Below are 22,063 nucleotides of genomic sequence, written 5' to 3' on the forward strand. Positions count from 1 at the left end.
ATACCTGAGCTGAAAGCTGTGGTGGCCGTCATAGTCAGCGCATCAGCTGGCGACAAAACTTCCTCTACTTGTTTTCCTCCGAAAGCCAAGGTAAATAAAACAGCGTACAGTTGCAGCAACCTTGCGTTGAGGCATTTGAGCAACTGTTTCATTTGGACAAGGACGCATCGCCTAGAAGTGCTGGACAGCAGCGATAATTGCTGACATTCACACAAATATTATTTTTTAATTACGCAATTGAGCTAACTTAAAACTGCCGCTGCTACCTTAACGCACGATCTGAAGTTCACGCGAAACGATGACCTACTCATCCACTTACTTGACTCCATCGACGCTCTCACTTAGAAATCAGCGTCCAGGGTGAACACCTGCTCCTCGGCTGCCACACCGACGCCGGCCTTGGAGTACTCGCCCACGCGCTTCTCAAAGAAGTTGGTCTTGCCCTGCAGCGAGATCATGTCCATCCAGTCGAACGGGTTCTTGACGTTGTAGATCTTGGACACGCCCAGTGAGTACAGCAGGCGGTCGGCCACGAACTCGATGTACTGGCACATGAGCGCCGAGTTCATGCCAATGAGCTCCACAGGCAGCGAATCGCACACGAACTCGTGCTCAATCACCACCGCGTCGCGCACGATCTCGTGCACGCGGCTTTCGGGCAGCTTGTTGACGAGCTTCGAGTACATGAGGCACGCGAAGTCCGTGTGCATACCTTCGTCTCGGCTGATGAGCTCGTTCGAGAAGCTCAGACCAGGCATGAGGCCGCGCTTCTTGAGCCAGAAGATGGAGCAGAACGAGCCCGAGAAAAAGATGCCCTCCACGGCAGCGAACGCCAGCAGACGCTCCGGGTACGACGACACTCGCGGGTCGCACCACTTGAGCGCCCAGTGCGCTTTCTTCTTGACGCACGGGACCGTCTCGATGGCACGCAGCAGGTGGTTCTTCTCCATCGTGTCCTTGATGTAGGTATCAATGAGCAGCGAGTACACCTCGGCGTGGATGTTCTCGATGGCGATCTGGAAGCCGTAGAAGCAGCGGACCTCGGGCACCTGCACTTCGTTGCTGAAGTTCATGGCCAGGTTCTCGTTCACGATGCCGTCGCTGGCGGCGAAGAAGGCCAGCACGTGCTTGATGAAGAACCGCTCGTTGTCCGTCAGGTTGGCCCAGTCCTTGAGGTCGTGCACCAGGTCCAGCTCCTCGGCCGTCCAGAACGAGGCCTCGGCCTTCTTGTACATCTGCCACACGTCGTGCTCCTGGATCGGGAACAGCACGAACCGGTTCGGGTTCGCAGCCAGGAACGGCTCCGGCTGCAGCTCGCCGTTAACCTCCTTGCGCTTGTACTCGGACATCTCGAGCTTCGGCTGCTCCTCATTCTGGTCGTCCTGGACGATGGCGTTCTTGGCGAAGTTCTCCACGAACTGCGGGCTCAGCTCCTGCTCCGGCGACTTGACCACCGCGACGCGTTCCGACGAGGCTGCAACCATTGCTCCGGGATGAACGAGTAGCTAGCTGCTCGGTGGGGAGGAAGCAGTGACGCTGATCGGATTGAGGGCTGAACTGGAGAGGAGTCGAGACGAGTCGCTTGCTGGGTAGAGTGCCAATTCCAAAATGACCTGGGTCTTCTCTCTGAATAGGTCTGAAGGAAGGCTGGCAGACAGAGCGAACATGGCAACAACAACCATCTTCGGTGCTCAACTCCCGCGCTTTGACAGCCAGATTGAAATCGGGTTGGGTGTTAATGCGAGTTTCACGCTTTGGTGTCCGCTCCTGATCCCGACATCTGAATCAGGTGCAGCTCGGATACTATAGCGTTGTAAAACAAGACGTCGAGGAAAGATTCGTATGCTTGGTACGGATCGTATGACACAATCATGCATGCCAATTCTGAGATCTCTTTTACCAGAAGTGAGGACGATGCTGTTTTCACCGCACTGGTCATCGTTTACCGAGGAATCCCCGTACAGCCAAAGTTGAAGCGATCTCAGTAATGGCCAAAAATGCAGTCCAAGGCATGCCACAATCATACATGCCAAATAGCATGGGTTTAGCCGCTTTTGACCAGAGATGAGGACGATGGGTGTGAAAGTGATAACGTTACAGTGATCGGCTACACCTGATAAATAAAGGGTTATAACTTATCCAATGCCACCATTATACTGATTTAAGATGCATCAGATCGATCTCTGAAGACTACTCCATGCCTCCGCTCAAGCAGAATTCTCTCGCCTTTGCGAAAATTCGTGGCTATCATGCAACGTAAGTTACCGTACATGTGATGGCATGGGCTCGACTGCTTTTGCCAGAGATGAGGACGATAGCAGCATCCGATGGCATCGAAAATGTAATCGGGTTGCATCCGGATTGTGGAACCTCCGAACACTAAAAAACTCGACACGGCTTTCACTTGCACCAAGCTCGGGCTGCGAGGGTAGTGGTAGTGAAAACGCAATTTCGAAACCTCTCTAATATTATGAACAATGTTTATTTAATGTATTGATCTTGACTTGTAGTTTGTACATCATATACATTTCTTGCTCTCCCCATATAAAATAGTTTTCACGGTTGAATGCAACACTGAAAAATAAATATATTTACTGTAAAACAAGTTATTACGCAGAAAAAAGTTACTAATTTCATATCCCTGCGCCACAGGGTGCCGTGCGTAAGAGGCCGGCCCACCAGCACCTCGGCTCGAGCTACAGCTAATAAAATAATGAAGCAATGAAACTGAAAGCTCAACATTTGTGTGCATTCAAACGATGTTCATCGTGATTGTCAATGACGTATGAAGAAGGTACGCTTGAAGAGTGGTCGTGCTTGGGAGGGGGCCTTAGGCCCCGGGCCTACTCACAAGGGGATGCGTTCAAGCAACTCTTCGAGCAGCAATCCGGGCCGCTCATGCCACGAACCGCATTGCAGCACTTGGCGAGCTGAACTAGGTACGCTGGGGAGTACCCCGAGCACCACTTGTAAGGGGCGCAAGTCGTCTCGGCGGCGTTGATGGGGGTGGCGGCTATTGCAGCCACGACGATAGCGACACAAAGCTTGAAATTCATGGGGCTTGGGATTGGCAGGAGGTTTTGCGATTGTCTCGAAGAAATGCAAAATGAGCGTCTGCACGAGTCGTGCCCCGATCTCTAGACCCGTTCTCGACCGAAGCTATTAGAGCTCCAGCGCAAAGTCTAAACATAACGAGGAATGTAGGTCAAATCACCATATGAATTATCACGTAATGGACGTACAAGTGAACAAATACGCCGACAATGTTGGATAACATAGACGCTTCTAGAATCGCTGTTTATCTGGTTTCGCAAATACTTGGTGTCGGATCGATCGCCCCAGTAGATCGCTCCCTAATTTTGAATTGTGTCACCTACATCACCTGCCACTATGCCACCCTCCCAAAGAATACGGGCTCGAGTCCTTTCAACAAATAAGAAGCGATCAACTAGGGGTAGGTTTCATAAGCAACGCATGTTGAGTATATAACTGCTACGGTAAACCGAAGAGGAATGAGTGAAGTCCACTCACGACAGGCTCGTGTAAGAAGCACTCACTTTTGTAGGACTAGGTTAAAATATCAACTTGGGCTGCGGCAATATTATCAAAGAACAACCTCGTCGCAGACATGGCATAGGTTTTCCGATGAAGCTCCGCAGCGGTGAAGTCGGAAGGCCAGTGACACGGTAGTTGGCACCACGAAGGTCAGCGGCACGGGGCGGAGGAAGGTAGTCCTAAACTGTACGCAACCACGACGTGTCCAAAGTGCCGGCGCAAGTTAAAGACGTCGCAGGGCCTCAAGAAGCATCTTGCAAAGAAGTTTAAGTGTGATCGTCGCTCCGTGTACGCTTGTGCTGCTGCCCGGAAGGAGTCTCGCCGCGTTGTGAGCAAAAGCTACTATGCGCGGAAGAAGCTTGGAATTCATTTGGGTGCGTGGCAATCCATGTTTCCGAGCAAACGGGATATTGCTCGCTACCATGCTGCACTTTAATGGTTAGATCAGCTGGACTATGCAATTTAGCTAAGCTAGAAAACGCAGACGTCGGCCCCTTGCTCCTCAACAGGTTTTCAAGAAACTTTTCGACAGGTTCGTTTGCATTGAGTCCTCTCCGCACACCCGCGAGCATTGAGCGAGCCCAGCGCCAGCTAGTTCTTCGTAACAACGACGTAGAGATTGAACGGACGAGCGGAATCTGTGGTAAGGGCGTTATAGTAGTTTGTTTTACTATTAGTAACTACAATTATTCATATTATTTTTTAATCCACCCAAGTAGTAATACTAATACAGTTAGTAAATCAAAAAAATCTTCTCCCGAATTATTACTATTCCTTTAGCGGTGAAATCCATATTACTACCAATCCCTGGTCAAAAGTCTCCGCTCCCCACTAAGTCTCCGCTCTCGGCTAAGTACCCGCAACGTCACTAGCGTCACAGCAGACAACGGTTGGCCACCACATCACCTCGAGCCGCAGCTCGTCGCAGTCCGCAGCGTCCACGGCAGCATGGCGTTCAAGAAGGGCGGCGGCAAGAAGGCGGGCGCCAAGAAGCAGCAGCCGCAGCAGAAGCGCGGCTTCGTGCGCGCCAGCAGCTCGCGCGGCGCCAACCCGTTCGACGTGCGGGGCAACGCCAGCCAGCAGAAGCACGAGGTGCTCGGGCGCCGCGTCAAGGGCGCGGGCCGCAACGTGGCGGCGGCGCGAGCCGAGGCCGAGCGCAAGCGCCGCAAGACGCTGGGCGCCGAGTTCCAGGCGCGCCACCGCAGCAACGTGTTCAAGGACCGGCGGCTGGGCGAGCAGGACCCGACGCTGTCCGTGGAGGACAAGATGATGGCGCGCTTCCAGACGGAGCGCAAGCGCAAGCTGCGCAACGCCGCGGCCTTCGCGCTGCACGACTCGGACTCGGAGCAGGAGGGCGACGACGACGACGACGCGCTCTTCCTGACGCACAAGGGCGCCAAGATCACGGCCGACGACTACGACCGACTGAACGCCGACGGCCCCCTGGACGACGAGGACGACTCGGAGGAGAGCCGCAGGATGGACAGGGACATTGTCAACCAGCTCCACTTTGGAGGAGGCAGGGGAGACGCCGACGCCCCCGAGACGCGGGCGGAGGACGGCAAGAGGAAGAGCCACAAGGAGGTGATGCAGGAGGTCATGATGAAGGCCAAGATGTTCAAGGCCGAGCGCCAGAAGAACAAGACGTCGCAGGAGGACGCCACGGACAAGCTCGACGAGGGCTTCGCCGACCTGAAGGGCCTGCTGGAGTTCCGCCCCACGCGCGCCAACGGCAAGGAGCTGCTGCCCAAGGAGCCCATGGATGACTTCGACAAGCTCACGAGGGAGTTCGCCTTCGAGGCCAAGGCCAAGGCCACGGAGCGCAGGATGTCGCCCGAGGAGGCGGCCGCCAAGGAGCGCGACCGTCTTGCGGCGCTGGAGAAGAAGCGCGTCGCGCGCATGCACGGCGCTGACGAGGACGACAGTGACAGCGAGGACGAGGGCAAGCGGAAGGGCAAGAAGGGCAAGAAGAAAGCCAAGGACAAGGCGCCCAAGCTCATCATCATGCCCCCCACGGATGACGACTTGACGGATGGATACGCTGTCGATGCTCGCTTTAATGCTGACGCGGAGGAGGAAGAGGCCGATGTGGAGGCGGAGGATGGCGACGAGAATGAGGAGGACCAGGAGGAGAGCGAGGAGGAGGACTCGGAGCCCGACTCGGAAGCGGAGTCGGACGACGAAGACGAACCCAAGGTGAAGAAAGAGAAGGAGGAGGAAGAGGAGGAAGACGCAGACGAAAGTGACGAAGAGACTGAGAAGCAAAAGAGGAAGCAGGATGCCGAGGAGGCTGCCGCCGAGCTGCCGTTCGTGTTCGAGTGCCCGGAGTCCCCTGAGGAGCTCGCGGCGCTCTTCAAGGAGCACGCGCGCAACTCCCCGGAGAAGCGCGGGCTCATCTTGGACCGCATTGTCACATTCTACAACCCGCGCCTGAGCGTGGAGAACAAGAACAAGATGAAGCGCTTCTTCGCCGTGATGGTGCGCCAGTTCCTTATCTTCGCGGCGCGTTACGCAGCACACAAGGAAGACGTACGTTGATTTACTTCTGCCTGCAGCTATGTGCATTGCTTACAGCGAGTACTAATGTTGTTTGTTGTTTTCTACAGCTGGACTCGCTGGCGAGGAATATGTACACGCTGGCTCAGCAGATGGGTGACACTGCCGGTGTCGTTGTGCGTGAGCTTCTGGCTCAGCTCTTCAAGCGGTTGCACAAGCGTGCGTCGACCTCGGCGTGGCCCACGCTGCCGGAGCTGCTTCTGTTCAAGGCACTGACCTCCATTTTCCCGACCTCCGACTTGCGGCACAACGTGGTGTCTCCCATGGAGACGCTTCTGGGCGAGAGCTTGGCTCGTGGTGCTGTGAGCTCTCCGCAGGAGGCCACACAGGCGCTGTTCGCAGCGTCGCTGTCGCTGGACATGACGCGTTCCAAGGAGCGCTTCATGCCAGAGGTGGTGACGTTCCTGACTCGCATCCTCCGCGCGTTCGTGACGTCGGGTGCTGATGAAGAGCATGACAACTGCAAGTCCTCCTCGGTCCACTGGCTGCGTCGTGACCTGCTCGGGTGGGTGGCTGGCCACTCCGAGGAGAAGAAGATGCCTGCCCTGCCGCGCCTGTCGCTGGCTGGCAGCTCGTCCTGCAGCGGCGCTCAAGTGTTGAGCTCACTGCTGGCTCTGCTGGATGCCGCGTCGGCGCAGTACGCGTCGCTGCCGTCGTTCGACGAGCTGTTCTACCCGCTGTACTTGCTGCTGCACGCGCTGGTGAGTCAGCTGGAGGATTCCAAGGTCTCGGAGGTGAATGCCGTGATCTCCAAGCTACACAAGCGCCTCGAGTCGTGCTGGGGCGCGCGTCGTCCGCTGCGCCTGCAGAGCTTCGCGCCGACGACACTGCCGACGTTCGCGCCGCTGTTCGACGAGAACTACACGGTCCGCAAGGACAAGACGGCGCCCAAGGACACGGCGCAGCTCAAGCAGCTGCAGCGCCAGGTCAAGCGCGCACGCAAGGGCGCGGCCCGCGAGCTGCGGCGCGACGCCGAGTTCATCCATCGCGAGAAGCAGAAGGAGGAGGAGGCGCGGCTCGCTGCCAAGGAGGAGAAGCAGCGCGAGATCCGCCGCTGGATGGAGGAGCAGAACGCCACGTTCAACCAGCAGGTGCGCAAGGGCGGCAACATGCTCAAGGGCGGCGGTTCGGCGCGCGGGCCGGCGCCGCGGGCGCGTACACCCAGGAAGTAGGCGTTGGCTCGCTCTACGCCGCTCTACTAGCAATTGCATTAGGTTTTCGCTACTACCCACCACTCACTACACACACTCCAATAGACAAAGTTGCCTTTTTCATCGTGAGTCATCGTGAGTTATCAACACCAACCGTTACACAATACATCACCGTTCACTTCAACTTCAGTGCTCCCTTAGGACCGACGATCGCAATGGCAGCGACGTTCTCAGTATTCAATTCGTGGCGAACCGCGCAGATGTCATGCCCAAGGGAGAGCAAGGTAATCCGCCGCAGCAAGCCGAGGCAGTGCTGGTCGCACCCCAGCAGCCTGTGTCAGCCCCGCCGCCGCATCTGAGGCTCTATTCAACTGCCGACGAGTGCTTCGGGGCCGTCTAGGCCCGACCGCTGTACCTTCACTTCAGGGAGAGCCTCTGTAGTCGGTTCGAGAAGGAGGAGCGCGCGATCTTGTTCAACTGCTGGCAGAGTCTGAAAGAGCTCCGAGCGAAGAGAGAGCTTAAGCTCAAAATGCACGTCCACCTGCAAGACTTCCAGGCGTGAGTTCCTTTCACCCTTCCGCCACTACATAAGTCTCCACCTTCGGCTTCTTCCACTTCCCCAGCTCTTCAAGCTTAGACGTCCGTGAGTGCGCATGCCGACTCATAAAATTGCTTCTGGAGATCGCGATCACTGGGGCAAACCGACATCATGAGGCAAGCTCGTTGTTGCGAGAAAATCTGTCCATTGAATACTGCTCAGGTACTCCAGGGCATCCCCTTCATCGCGCTTGCAGATGCGCGCTCCGGTAATTCATCCATTTCGCCGCGATACTGGCGCACTCAGATGGAGGTAACAGAGACAAACTGTGTCGCCCACGTACGAAGAGAAACTCGCCCACAAGAGCCGGTTTGCCGTGCCAATAACCCCACAGCAGACTGTTTTGTCTTCAAACTGGTGCATATCAGCCTTCAACGTATTGGCGAAAGTTTCGGTGTCTGCATACTGTACAAACTGAAAAAAAAAAACTGGAAAGCTCCGACACACAAGGTTACATGAATCTCTCTCCTTGTTGCCATCTACCGCTGCCCATCCCCCTCTCTCTTTCTCCTCTTGGTTTCTGTCTACTCGCGGTCCTTCTTGGGCACGCTCTTCTTGGTGTACTGGCGGGTGGGCGGCATGGGCAGCACGTTGGCCAGGCCCAGCAGGTGCGCCACGCGGTCCGAGGGCTGCGCGCCCACCGACATCCAGTAGCGCACGCGCTGGCTGTTCACACGCAGCTCCTTGACGCCGTCGCTGGCGGCGATGGGGTTGAACGTGCCGAGCTGCAAGTTGTTGCGCAAAAGTTGCAACAAGGTTAGAGACGTTTAGGCTAGTGCTAACCGGCGGTTACGGGAAGATTGGCAACACACGTACGATCTCGAGGTGCTTGCCGTCGCGCGGGGCGCGCGCGTCCGCAGCCACGATGCGGTAGAAGGGCAGGTCCTTGCGGCCCCAGCGGGCCAGGCGCAGTCTCACCACCATGATCGTCCGAGCTCTTGCTTGTGCGAGTGGGTGGCTTCGGGCCGCACAATATCATTTCGCATTAGTGACACCCGTCACTATGCAGTTTGGCAACTTTTGGTTTGAATTTGCAAATATTCGATTCGGAATTTTGTGCTTTTCGGCCGGCGAGCGCGAAAGAAAGCAACAACAGCAGCAGCAGCGGCAACGCGCCATCATGTGGTACACTACGCTGTCATCGTGATTTCCGCTGGATTTTCCTGCCTGCTGTAGTACATGCCGCGTGCGCAGCCATCCGCGGCTCCGTGAGCGCCGACGGCTGCGAATTTAGTTCGTGTCTGCTCTATGGCTTCAACTGCTGGCGTCCAGCTTCACGTCGCCCGCCTCCTTCTCGATGAACGCCTTGATCTTCTCCAGCAAGTCGTTCTTGACGTCCTCGGGCACCGACGCTGCAGTGGCAACGCAGCAGTGCACGACAACAAAAGCACCGTCAGTATTGTACACTAACTACGTCCTCTCTCTCTCTCTGCCTGTTCGAAGGCGTTCACCTCTTCCTTTCGGAGTAATCTCCTCGATCAGATCCTCCACGGTCACTTGGTCGATGCCCTTATTCCGGATCACCTCTACGCGTTGGCAATCAAGCACCGCCAGCAACCCACGGTCTCAGTTCACAGTGCCTCCTCCAAAAGTCTACAGTAGCAATCCTAACGGACTAAAGGGCGGGTGTTCAACTACTGCAGCCAGCCAGCACCTTTGCAGTGCAGCTTCATCTCGTCGCGCCAGCCGCACTCGACCAGCCTGAGGCGCAGCAGCTCCTTGAGCCGCTCCTTCTCGCCGCTCTGCACCAGCCGCTCGCTGATCCGCGCCTTCACCTGCTCGTCCTGCCGCTGGCGCGCGGCGTGCGTCCTTCAAAGCGGCAGGCAGCGAAACGATCAGACCCTTCCACTCATCGCGCCAGCCGCGACCGCGCGACGGCGGCAGACGACCGCGCAACGACAGCAGCGCACAGTACAGTACACGTATTGCACACTTACTCCTCCATGTCGTCGACGTACAGCTCAATCCGGTTGCGGAGCTCCTCGTGATCCGCCACTTCAGCCTTCCGGCGGCGATTGGCGGGAAAAGGTCTCTCTCGTGATTGGTCCAAACACCTTCCCCCACGCTAGCGCATGGCTACCTCTCCTCGCTCCCAATAGAAAATCTATTGTGGGGGCGACCTGCGCAACCGCATAGAGTTCAGGGGGGGACGTTGGTCTGACTCGATGCGTTTGGACCAATTACGTCACGTCGTTGCCCCCTCTGCCCTCTGCAGAGCCGGGCCGCGCAGTGTCCGGTCGTGGTGCCTGCAGTGAGGGACTCGACCGCAACAGCCTGCACAGTGCCCAGTGCTCCGCGCCGCTCGTCCGCTTGTTGCGCGCGACTCGCAGAAGAGAGAGAGAAGGCAGGCGAACGACCGCAGCGTCGCGTCGTCGAGAACCGCTTTCCGTTTCCCCCGGTCGGCCACTGGGCGATTCTCCTAGCGCCGCAAGACTCTCGGACACTCGCGAACGGACTTTCGTTCGCAGCAGCTCGCAGGCAGCAGGCAACAGGCAGCACAGAGACAATGGAGCAGGCGCTGCAGCTGCCGAGGCTGCACCTGCCCACGTTCGCGGCGCAGCCCAAGTTCCTGGACCCCATCGACCCGCCCACGATGCCGTTCCCGCCGCCGACATGGTGCGATACCGTTCAATTCCTCCCCCCGCTATCCCTTCTCCTCGCTTAACTTCAAAGTTTATTTTACTTACGTGTCGCACCGTTTTTCTCTCTCTTTGACGATTTATTGGTTTTAAAGGTGCATGCACAAGCCCCCGCGGTCGATTTCGCTGCTGGACGTGTACAAGGAGCACGTGCTCATTGCCACGGTGCGTTTGGTGGGGAGGTGGATGGGGAATGTTGGGGGAATTTGCGCGCTGATTTAGTGTTTTTTGTGTGGCTGGTGCAGCACACGGTGGACCAGAAGGCGTTCTACCTTATTGGGCGCAACGCGGCGGTGTGTGACATTGTGCTGAGCCACTGCTCCATCTCGAGGCTGCACGCGACGATCGTGCACCATGAAAAGGGGGCGACTTACCTGGTGGACCTTGGATCGGCTCACGGAACGTTCGTGGATGGTTTGCGGCTGACTGCGCTGCAGCCGACTCTCGTGGTGCACGGCTCGGTGCTCAAGTTCGGAGTCTCCTCCCGCACGTACACGTTCAAGGTGTGTTTGTCTGAGTGATGTTGCATGGTTGGTTTTGGCTTGGATTGACGGTTTGCAATGTTGTGTTGCTATCGGTGCAGGCGTTTGACTCGCGCGAGCAGATCGCGGAGATTATCAGCAACCGCGTGGGCCTCCCGGCCGACGAGTTGCAACTGCAGCAGAACACGATGCTCAACTCGCAGATCACGCACAGATTGGAGCTATCGCCGTCGCGGAGGAGTATGCCTCCGATGTTCCCGATGGCTCCTGTGGGGAACATCCCGGAACTTCAGCTGCAGCCGCAGGCTCCGGACCAGGACGCGCTGATGTTGCCTCCTGAGTGCGACCGGAGAGGTAGCGCCGATGGAGTTCAGCTGATTGGACTGGTCGGCATTGGCCCTGTCAGGAAGCGCTCGCGTGGACAGTCAGGGAACTCACAGGCGTCTGGCTCGTCGGATCAGAGTGGCAGTACAGCAGACCTCAGCGTGTACCTGGACGACCCGGCCGACGAACAGCAGGGAGAGCCGAAGCGCGTGCACTTCTGCGGCCAGCCGCCAGAGATTATCCCGGACCTGCTCAACGAGGCTGCAGGGATGGAGGAACCGACCGACATTGACTCTGACGCTGTGCGAGTTCGCGAAGAACTCCGACGGACAGAGCTGGCCAACACCGACTGAAAGCTATGCTGTGCCTCTGAGGGGGGCTTACAGGAACCTCAAAACAGACCGAGTGCATGCAAACGCAAACGCTCGGAAGCCTGTGACTTGCCGAGGAAGGTGCAGCGTGTGAACAAGGACGCACACAAGACGTCGACAGGTGAACGAGAGATCTCGATGCGCTCGGGTACGGCAGTGCTGGGTGCAGATTCGTGAGCGCCACAAGTTTTTGTAGCTGCATGAAGGCTACGTACGTACACCGAGGTGCAGACATCGCTGGGAACAGTTGAGAGCCCTAGACCACCGGCTGGAAGTGAGAGGGCTCTCCAGAGATGACTACACAGGCTCAAGACAGCGCCAGAGGTGCTGGCTTGCTCGTCTTCTCCTGGTTTCGTCGTCATCCCCGCCATGTGTGGGAGGTTAGTTGTTGGTCGATAGTACATAATTTAACAGCGCAGAAGCAAGCCCGCGGCAGTCGGTCAGAGAAAAAGGAGCACGAATAAATTAGTGCAAATGCAAACGCATGTAAGTTTTGAAAGGGTGCAGCACGAGTTGATGTTGAAGCTGTTGCAGTCCTAGCATGTACTTCTAGGTAAGCTGAATCGAGTGAAGGTTGAAGAGAGACTCATGCAACGTTGGAATGGTCCCCCGTTACTGCTAACGTACGTTACTTGAAGACTACGACAACACGCTTGCGTTGCCACGAAAGCACATCCGACGTGGCCTCTTGAACGTGAAGACGACCAAGCCTTCAACAGCAGTCAGGCACATGCACATGCATCTTCGATGTCAACAACGACGCCGACAACAGTGCGTAGGAAGCTCAGGAAGTGCTGGAAAACTTTTTGTCGTATTAACGATATCATGAAGAAAGCAAGATGCAAAGTAAAACAAGAGACGCCTCGACCTGTAGTCGTCGGCGCTCAACTACTCGAATAGAGTACAATCCGGCATCTTGCTCAAGCCTAACCGGGGCGACGCCATCTACGGTGCGCTGCCAGCAGGCGACTCGTACATCTGGTAGTTCGAGTGCGATTTGGCACGCGAGCGGCTGAAGTTTCTTGAGCGCGCGCTGCCAGGCGTGCGAGCGCTGCGCCGAGAAGCCCGGATGCGGCGCAGACGCGCACGCTCCGCCTCCATCTCGCCCTTGGTGCACACCATGCCGTTCTTGAGCGTGCCCACAGCGAACAGAAGCACCGTCGCTACGACGCAGCAGCCGGTCAAGGCAAACAGGTAGAAGTACTCGTCGCCGCTCATCGAGTCGTTGGAGCGGATGTAGGTCGAGCATACCGGCAGCAGGAAGAACAGCATGAAGTAGACGGTCACGTACACCGCGCGCTGCTTAGTGGTGAACAGACCGACGCACGACACCCATGGCACCGATGTGATGCCCAGACCGGCGAAGAAGTACAGCAGCAGACCCACGATTTGCAGCATCAGGTACTCGCTGTCGCCCGTCACGAACTCCGACTTGTCGTTCAGGCCGAGGACGAACACAAGACCAGCAATCGGCAGCAACGTACAGAACAGGATGCGCTTGTGGTCGATGCGGTCCATGAAGAAGAACGAGAACAGCGCACCCAGGAACTGCAGACCCGTGCAGTTCACGAACATGTAGGTCGCGTCCTCAATACTACGGAACGTGTCTGACAGGTACATGTTCACGCAGCCAAAGAAGATGCCAGAAATTAGCATCAAGAACAGGCCCATCACAAACTTGAGGAACGAGGTTCCGCCATTGGCGCTCGAGTCGTCACTACCGGCCTCTTCGTCGCGGATCATGCGCAGCTCCTCAGACACGCCCTCCTTACGACGCAGCACAGCCAGGCATCGCTCGCATGACTCCAGGCCCTCACGCATGTACACCCAGTACGGGCTCTCCGGGAAGATGTACACCGCCGGAGTCATGATCGACAGGATGATCGTTGCAATGAACACCTGCCACACCCAGCCCACCTCATTCGACGACGAGGAGAACCAGGCGGCAAACAGGATGCCAAGAATGAAGCCACTGCCAAGAAGCAGCAGGGCCTTACCACGCATGTCGCGAGTAGAAATCTCGTAAATGTACACCGCCAACGTTGGCAGAAGCACACCCACGGAGCCGCCGAGCAAGCATATGCCAGGCAGCAGGAAGCCTTCGCCGCCGGTCTGGACAGCGCTCACGCCAAGCATTCCCAGGACAGTCAGCAGACCACCGAAGACGATCGACAGACGACGGCCGATGAAGTAGTTCAGGAAGCCAGCCACGAACACGCCCACGATGCAAGCGAAGTAGAAGGCGTAGGTAACCGTGCCGTCGCCGACCTTGCCGTCAAGCAGATCGTACGTCGTAACGTAGCTGAGGAATCCAGCAGTACTTTCGATCGTAGTGAACAAGTGGAACAGCCAGCCGCAGCCGATACCGCCAAGCATACCCATGAATGCAGCCAGCGAGAACGCGTACTGCGACGAGGCTGACACGACCTCGGAGAAACCCTTGTTATACATCATACGAGTCTGGATAATGTTCAAGAACGGGATCGCAGACATCACCAGGAGCGGAACAATCATAGCCACCGAGAAGATAAAGTCGAAGAAGAAGGCCAGTTGCTGGAACATGCCCACAGTCGCAATAGACGAGTTGGCAAAGCTGTACATGCGAGCCATCTCGTTGATGCCGTACAGAGCCGCCATGTAGCCGAAGAACAGAGAAATGGTCCTGGTGAAGCTGACGTCGGAGATCACAATGGTGGCGACGAAGAACACAATGAGAGCAACCACCACCACGAACAGATACATCATCGCACGGATCGACGAGTTCAGGCTGCGGAAGCAGCTACCCGCAACACCAAAGAGGCCCATAGCGAGCACCGTAACCACAGCAGCACCAAATACCAGACCGACCGTCAGGATTTCCCACTCAAGTGCCACCACGTACCACATAAGCAGGAAGTGACGGGCCTCACGCAGGATGACCGTGAATCGAGCAATCGGCTTCGTGTTGTGGTACAAGCTGAGCTCACCCTTCCACCAAGCGATCCATCCACCAACCATGACCTTATCCTCGTCCTGGTAGTCTTCAGCGGCGTACATCCACTTGGCCCAAGCCGACACATCAGCCTTGGTCTTCTCCCAGTCAAGACCATCCGTGTTGAAAATGTATGGCGAAAGCAGCCACACCACAGCAATGACCCAAATGGCGAACGTCTGCACACCGAAGCTCTGCGATGTCTCACAGTACTTGAAAGCAAACGAGTTCGTCTCGCCAGCAACGGAGGTATCACAAATGTCGAACTTGCCGAACGACAAGTACACCAAGCACAGACCAATCAACTCCATGGCCTTGCGGTAGTGGCTCGGCGCGTAAGCCTTGTACAGCAGCACGAACGTCTCACGCGTAATCTTGAAGCCACGACCCGTAGCCTTGTATTGGGCCTCACCGTGGAGCAAGTTGTTGTCGAAGAAATGCATGGTCGTGCCCAACTGGAAAATGAAGAACGCCGGACCTGCCGTGAACACCATCTCCAAGAACTGCACAAGACCACGACGGAGACCCATTTCGGCGAAGTACACACAAATCAGCGGTAGCGACAGGAACAGACCAGCCTGGATGTAGTACTGCGTGTTGTACACCGAGTCCATGTCGTGATACACACGGTCGTCGAAGCCATAGTTCTCCGAGTTGTCCATGATGATCTCCGTCGTGTTCATGTTGTACACGATCTGCGTCTGCACACCCGAGAGGGCAATGTAGACCTTGCAGTACATGTACACAAATGTCGTCACAATCGTCATCCACGTGGCGTAGTAGAAACCCGTGTGCGAGTAGTACATCGAGTTCAGGCGGAAGAAGTCCATGAACTGGCCCATGCGGTGGGCCTCACGAGCCAGCGAAGTCTCACCGGCACCGTTAGCCAGCTTACCCTCGAACATCGAAATCTGCGACAGAGCCACATCACGACCTTTGCCACACTGCATGAACTCCACGTGAGTGACGACACCGCCACGTAGCGTCGTGTTGAAACCGGCGAATACATCTTCCGACAGGTTGATGCCCTTACTGGCCTTCGACACACCACCACGCGTGATAGCCAACACCTTGTCGAACACATCCGGGTGACCGTAGTGCATACGCACGTACAGAGGATCGGCCAGAACACGCTGCGACAGCGTCACGAACACCAGCTCCTGCCACGTCTTGAACTTGGCCAGCGAACTGGCGTTACCCGTGAAAATGTGCTCACGCATACCAATGATCGACACGGGCTTCTTCGACGGGTGCAGATCAGCGGTGCACAGGAGCTGCGGCATCTTCAGACACTCCTCGAAGTAGTGCTGCTGGTTCATATCGATAGTCTGCACGAACTCGCCGCGCGTGAACGGAATGGCATTGTTCTGATTTTCGGGCTTACCCTCACCCAGAATCGGGTCGCCGGGCAGAGAGTAACGGTACACTTCCACAATATCGTCAGCTTCACTCTTGATCAGCACAGTGTCGAACGACTTCTCGCCGTCCTCGTGCACCACAGTGTCAACATACGCCACACGCAGGTTGGGGTACTCGCGCAGCAGGTAGTCAATGTCGTCAGCCTGCGCCTTACCCTCCGCGCGGTGCTTTCCATACACTTGGCAAGCGCAAATGTACGAGAATTTCAGACGAACCATGTCCTGGAGCTGAGACTGTTTCTGCTCGGCAGTCTTGCCAGGGCTCGAGCCGATCTCCAGCCAGTGCAGAATCTTGATCGCATCCTCGTACATCATCATGCCCTGCACCGTACGCGCCAGGGTCTGACCACGGTACGACGCCCACAGACGGATCTCCTCCGGGTGGTTCTTTTGGGCCTCCTCAGCAGAGCTCACATCCACACGCTCAAGGAAGTTGTCCCACTCCTCCTGGTGAATCTTCGTCAAGTACTTCAAAATCGTCAGGTTCTTGCCATCCTCCTCGACCTGCTGGAAGATCGGGTGGTTCACAAGCGGGTTGTTCAGGTCCTCGAGCGAGAACAGCACAGTCTCGGCGTAGAATGGAGTCACGACCGAGAAACTGCGCATTTCCTTAATGGAACGCAGCTGCGGGATGTCCATCACAAGCGACTTCATGAAGAAACCCAGACGACGCTGAGCCTCCGTCGTGCGCGGCATGGCCTCCGAACGGTCCAGGGACAGCAGCAGGCAGGCACGCGTGGCGGCGCCCATAGCCGTGTCACTGCAGAACAAGTTCACCAGTCCGCGCGACGCGAACATGTATCCGTTGGCGCTGGAGCAGAACTTAGAGTTGCCAAACTTGCGCTGGAGAGCAGGGTCCACGCAGAAAGACTGCACGCCGTTCAGGAACGCCTCCATCTTGGAGACGAAGTTACGGATCACACCCATCGAGTGAACGCGCGCGTTGGGAATGTGCTGGGACTGAACGTCCGGGTCCGGCAGGTCCAGGATCTCCTCGAGCAGGTCAACGGCTGCAACACGAAGGCTAGCCAGCTCACGCACGTTGAACGACTTCAAGAAGCCGCCGCTAGCGGCAATCTCTTCAATCATGCGGAAGCCGTCGATAACATCGGCGTCATCGTTGCCGAACAGAGCGCTGATGACGTACATGCTGGCAGTGAAGAACGAGCGGATAGCCGAGAGGCAATCGTTCTCAACAAGCGTCACACGGAGCTGGGATTCACCCTTTCCGTCCTTGGCCGTCTTGATGGCGAGGTTCATGGCCTCCGTCAGCTTGCCAGCCGACAGGAATACGGGCTCGAACACCTCGCCGGTGCTGCGGATGTCGTACTGGAGAATAGCCGCTTCCTTGTCATCCAGAAGATCACCCTCGCGGAACGAGTTGACGATCTCATTCCAGACCACGACGAAACGCAGCATCATCTGCGACTCGTACGCCGCAGCGATGGCGCTGGCGCGAGTCGAGTCGGTGCCGCTGGCCGTGGCATCGCTGGAGCGGGCAAGAAGCGTCACCACCTTCTGGTCAAACAACTGCGGGGCGACACGGAAGGCCTTGGTCATCTCCTTGGCGCCGCGGATCTCACCAGTCTTCATGAGAATACCTTGGAACCCACCGAGGAGCGCCTGGAAGATCGTGAAGTAGATCTGCGTGGCGTAGTTGAAGATGAACACCACCGGCAGCCACAGAGCGATAATGATGCCAATGTTGTGGAACGACACCAGCGAGTTCTGGTAGTCCAGCGTCATGGCGTAGATGCTCAGCGTGGGGAGCATCAGCGGCCGAACCAGGATGAAGTACGACGCGATGGCCTCGATAATCCACAGCAGGATCCAGAAGATAATGTACTTGACCTGGTACGCGAACGGCGGCGTCATGTCCTGTCCGACGTAGCAGCTCTCCCCCTCCCTGACGAACTTGGCCGCAAAGGTTCCACTGATCACCTGGGGGGCGAAAGCCTGCGTGAGCAGCACGAGCAGCCCGGGCAGGATGTAGGCGCCGCAGAGCGGGTACAAATTGTCCAGCAGCGTCGTGTCCTTGTCCTGGTTCAGCGGCACGTAGATCATCGTGCCGAAGAGCACGGCAAAGCCGCCGTTCCAGATGATCCTCGTGGCCAGCGCCGACCCGTAGGTGAAGGACCTGGAGCTGGTGGCCGAGCTCTCCTTGGAGACGAGCAGGTGCCATCCGTGGCACACCTCCATGACACACTTGAAAAAGGCCATGAGGCTGAGACTGAAGGGGATGGCGACCACGGCGAGCCTCAGGTCTCTGGTGGTGTACGGGTCCACGACGTCTCCGATCCTGCCGAACTGCACCCAGCCGCTCTTGCCGCCGTCGGGCGAGATGGTGACGGCAAAGGCCAGCACCGTGAGCAGCACGAGGAACATCATGTTGAACTGGAAGATGCGGTAGTAGTTGAGCACCATCGTGAGCAGGCTGCGGTGCTCGTAGAAGGTCTTGCCGTGGTTCTGCGTGAGCTCCTGGCCCACGAGCGTGACGGGGATGCTGAGGCAGTGCTGCTTCCAGAAGTACTCGTTGATGTCGTCGTAGTTGCGGATCTTCACGTGCTCCAGCGGCTTGTTGAGCGCGTTGCGGCGCTTCATGTTGCTGGCCTCGCGCCAAATGGGGCGCACCACCTGCTCCAGGTACCAGCCTTCGCGCTGGCGCTCGTGGCCCTGCGGGTCGGCGTTCACGAGCGTCAGCATCTGGTGGAACAGGTAGCACACGCACTCGGGCATGTGCCGCACGTTGGCGGCCTCCCCCCAGATGAGGAAGTACAGCATCACGTCCATGTGCAGATTGCCGGAACCTGTAGAGTTCGGGATGCCACTTCCAGTATACGTCACCGGGCTCGTGTGGATAAATTTGCACCACGAACGGTAGTTGCTGAAAAGTTTGTTCGCCAGTTGCACCAGATGGTGGTCCGCCGCGTCGCTCGGCAGGCAACGCGCCTTGCCGTTTGCCAAAAGCAGTAGCACGTGCTCCCGCTGGTTGCTGGCCGACCCGTCCTGGAACCCGAATTTAGCCTTGAGGAACTCGCAGCAGTAGTCCACGGCGGCCTCGTCGTCCAGCGACGCGCCCTTGAAGCTCGCGGGCGTCACGTCCATCGTGTCCAGGCGCTTGCTGAAGCGCTCCGAGCGCTCCGACTTGTTGCGGCGCCGGTCCGCGTCCAGCTCGAAGTAGTTGGAGCTGGCGCGCCGGCGCCGGTCCATCTCGCCGTGGCCCGAGGGTCCGCGCTGCGCCATGTCGGGGCCCTGTGTGTTAATTTCGGACTTTTGTGCCCAAGCGAGATACCGCCTCTCACTCCTCCTGTTGCCGCCGCTGTTTCCGCTGAAAAACCGGGGCGCGAGGTCGGGGTGCAGGCAGGTTAGGTGGTGTTAAAGCGAGAGGGGGTTAGCCACTAGGGACCTGGTGACTGCCTTCCTCGCTTCGCTGGGGGTTTCCCGTTGTGACCGACCGCGACCGAGCGAGCTGCAGCTTGTTGCGTGCGAAAGAGGGAGCCCGGCCGGCGGCGAATAGGGCTCCGTGTGACTTGGCTCCAGTATGGAAACGGCCGCGCAAATATTCAGCGCGCGAGAGACCAGCGACGGGACAATGGATATTTTCGACCAATGAGAGGGTCTCCACGCGAGAGACAAGCCAACGCGCTTGGGCTTTCCGCCCTCCATCTGCGCCCCAAGCAGCAGTCTGCAGCCCCTGGTCAGCGGGCGTTCATGAGCAGAGCGAGTTGGCGAGCCCGATGCAGTCGAGCTCGCCGCGCTTGGCTTGGGGTGGCGAGCTCTATGGCTCTCTTCATCTGCTTTCTGCCTTGTCGTCGTCTGCGCCGTGTGTCGATTGGCCGAAAAGGGCACGCACGCAGGTGATTGGTCGAGCGCAGAAAAAATCGGCCGGATTCTGAGAAATTTGAGAATTCGAGTTGATTGATGGCTTCTATCTGGGTCGAAGCAGAGTATCCGGGCCCATAATGACGCCCTATATTCCATGGTCTCTCTAGCGCTTCCTCGGGGTGCTGGGCCCGGCATCTGCCACAACTAGCTCGTTACTCGCCCGCAATGCAATGCAGGGCGCTGGTGGAGGACGGCACATGGCCACACGAAGGCCCACGCACGCAGTCGCCATTCCGAGATTGCCCGGGAGTCTGCGATACCCTGCTATCCCCAGCGATCCGATCGGCTGGCAGTGCTGCACTGCACCGCGCAGGGATAAGCAAATGGGCAGGAAATCACTTGAGCCGAGTGAGCCATCTTGCCGTGGCTGGCTCAGCTGCAGGTGGTATCCGCGGCGATTGGCGTGCGGGCTGATCCAGGTTGACACGCATAGGGCCGCTTTCGCGCCGCCGTCGGTTTCGAACGTGCTGGACCGATGGCGCCACGCCTGACGCGAAGGACGGGCCCGATCGGCCCCGCCACTCCACTAGCGCGCCTGCGGCTGTCGCCGTCGACACCGCCTGATACCCGGCGCCCTGCCTTGTGGTGCTGTCACGGTGCCGTCGACTTTCGGTGCTGTTGGGGCCGAAACCGGTCTCGCCGCAGTGTATTGCGGTTGGTACTGAGCCGGGCACTCAAGGCTGCGCCGCGGTGCAGGTACACTTCGAGCTCGGTGTTGGAGGGAAACGCTAATAACTGGTCCGGTGGATTGTCCAGCGACATTATTCACCCACGTCAACTCGAGCTCGGCACCGCTTGTATGCTGAACGTACAAGTTGCGCCAGAGGGTGGTTTCCGCGGTATTCGGCTGGTGACGGCCAATGTACCTTAGCCACAGCGTTTCTGAACACTCACATAGACTTTTTGCGGCTTGTGTACACTGCCGGAGTCCTATTAATTTGGGTCAATCTCAATACACAGATGGCGCTCACATTTTCGTCAACAAGTTGAGTCCCAAAGCCATGTGTGGAGGTGACGAGCATGACGATCACCAGACCTCGTTCAAATGCAAATAATGTTTTGATCCAAACAGGACCGATAGCTTGCTGCGATTTCATTGTTGCAGTCACAGCCGAGCTTATCTCCTCAAGTCAGACGTCAATCCCCTCCACGATAAGGAGGGAAATCCAGGGAATCCAGGCGGCGACTGCTAAACGAACGTGCATCGCTCACACCAAGCCAACGCAGAGCAACGACACCCCGGTTCAGTAGACCCCCAGAGTTTGTGCAGCGACGCCTCCCTCCAGGCAACTGCGCGTGTCTGTTTGTTAGCTTAGGTTTATTTGTCCTGGTCAGAGAGCGCTTTGCGATCGACACTCGATCGACGACGACTTGACCGCTCCCCAAGCAGCCTGATCTTTAACTTCAGAAATCGTCTAATGTACGAGCTCTTCAACTTCGACAGCTGTGCGGCTCCAAGAGATCGATCCTAGGGCACCACACGATTCCATACCGCAAGGAACAACGTCGGACCCAATGAAAACTACGAAGTCCTGCTATTATAAACAGCAAGCATCGTAGGACATCGCCGAGTGGACAACCTCACAACTTCTCATGACCAAGACTGAGGTCACACACCTGTTCGCTATTGCGGTGTCCGTCCTCGCCTGCATGTATACTGTAGCCTCCTTCATGATCACTGCAAAACCGATGCAATAGTCGTTGAAATCCTTCACTATCTGACCGATCCCATCAACGCTCCATGTGAAGCGTCCAAAATGTCGATCTCTTCACTGTCCGGTTCCGCCATACATCAATTCCTCACTCTGCATTTCGCGTTCCGAGCGCTAGTCCGCCAACACCACAGTAAATCGACAGCGGTCATGGTCAAGCTCACGGTCACCATCGCTGCGGCGGTGGCTGCAGCTGCAGTTATCGTCGAAGGCTCCTCAGACCCGGGATCCCACCTCAGCCCGCACTCGCAATTCCTGCGCGACGGGACGTCAAGCAGTGGCGTGGGGCTTGGTCCTTCGGACACTGACGCCGACGAACCCTGGTAGCAGGAGCTTTGACGGTCGCTTCCCTCCTTCTCCCCCGGGCGCCGGGAATGGAGAAGTGCCACCGTTTCCAGACC

General features: G+C 57.3%; 6 protein-coding genes across 6 annotated transcripts; 2 read left to right on the plus strand and 4 right to left on the minus strand.

The window, feature by feature from the left end:
- Positions 1-341: 341 nt before the first annotated feature.
- On the minus strand, positions 342-1,484 carry IUM83_03573 (Ribonucleoside-diphosphate reductase small chain; the record flags this gene model as incomplete). Its single annotated transcript, XM_067927588.1, has 1 exon — positions 342-1,484. The coding sequence occupies one exon, from the start codon at positions 1,482-1,484 to the stop codon at positions 342-344; it is 1,143 nt and encodes a 380-aa protein (XP_067795347.1).
- A 3,019-nt stretch (positions 1,485-4,503) lies between these two features.
- Positions 4,504-7,283, plus strand: IUM83_03574 (Nucleolar protein; the record flags this gene model as incomplete). The annotated part of the gene is made up of 2 exons (XM_067927589.1): positions 4,504-6,084; positions 6,162-7,283. 2 exons carry the CDS (start codon positions 4,504-4,506, stop codon positions 7,281-7,283), a joined length of 2,703 nt encoding a protein of 900 aa, XP_067795552.1.
- Positions 7,284-8,384: 1,101 nt separating this feature from the next.
- On the minus strand, positions 8,385-8,784 carry IUM83_03575 (Ribosomal protein S16; the record flags this gene model as incomplete). The annotated part of the gene is made up of 2 exons (XM_067927590.1): positions 8,385-8,585; positions 8,677-8,784. The coding sequence occupies 2 exons, from the start codon at positions 8,782-8,784 to the stop codon at positions 8,385-8,387; spliced, it is 309 nt and encodes a 102-aa protein (XP_067795551.1).
- Positions 8,785-9,114: 330 nt separating this feature from the next.
- On the minus strand, positions 9,115-9,805 carry IUM83_03576 (transcription and mRNA export factor ENY2; the record flags this gene model as incomplete). Its single annotated transcript, XM_067927591.1, has 4 exons — positions 9,115-9,212; positions 9,312-9,386; positions 9,515-9,669; positions 9,798-9,805. 4 exons carry the CDS (start codon positions 9,803-9,805, stop codon positions 9,115-9,117), a joined length of 336 nt encoding a protein of 111 aa, XP_067795430.1.
- Positions 9,806-10,366: 561 nt separating this feature from the next.
- Positions 10,367-11,658, plus strand: IUM83_03577 (Nuclear inhibitor of phosphatase-1; the record flags this gene model as incomplete). Its single annotated transcript, XM_067927592.1, has 4 exons — positions 10,367-10,476; positions 10,595-10,664; positions 10,745-11,002; positions 11,083-11,658. The coding sequence occupies 4 exons, from the start codon at positions 10,367-10,369 to the stop codon at positions 11,656-11,658; spliced, it is 1,014 nt and encodes a 337-aa protein (XP_067795353.1).
- A 963-nt stretch (positions 11,659-12,621) lies between these two features.
- IUM83_03578 (Callose synthase) lies at positions 12,622-19,308 on the minus strand (the record flags this gene model as incomplete). Its single annotated transcript, XM_067927593.1, has 1 exon — positions 12,622-19,308. One exon carries the CDS (start codon positions 19,306-19,308, stop codon positions 12,622-12,624), a length of 6,687 nt encoding a protein of 2,228 aa, XP_067795550.1.
- Between the last annotated feature and the right edge of the window lie 2,755 nt (positions 19,309-22,063).

The sequence above is a fragment of the Phytophthora cinnamomi genome, assembly GCF_018691715.1.
Source record: "Phytophthora cinnamomi strain GKB4 chromosome Unknown Contig21, whole genome shotgun sequence".
NCBI classification, from domain to species: domain Eukaryota; phylum Oomycota; class Peronosporomycetes; order Peronosporales; family Peronosporaceae; genus Phytophthora; species Phytophthora cinnamomi.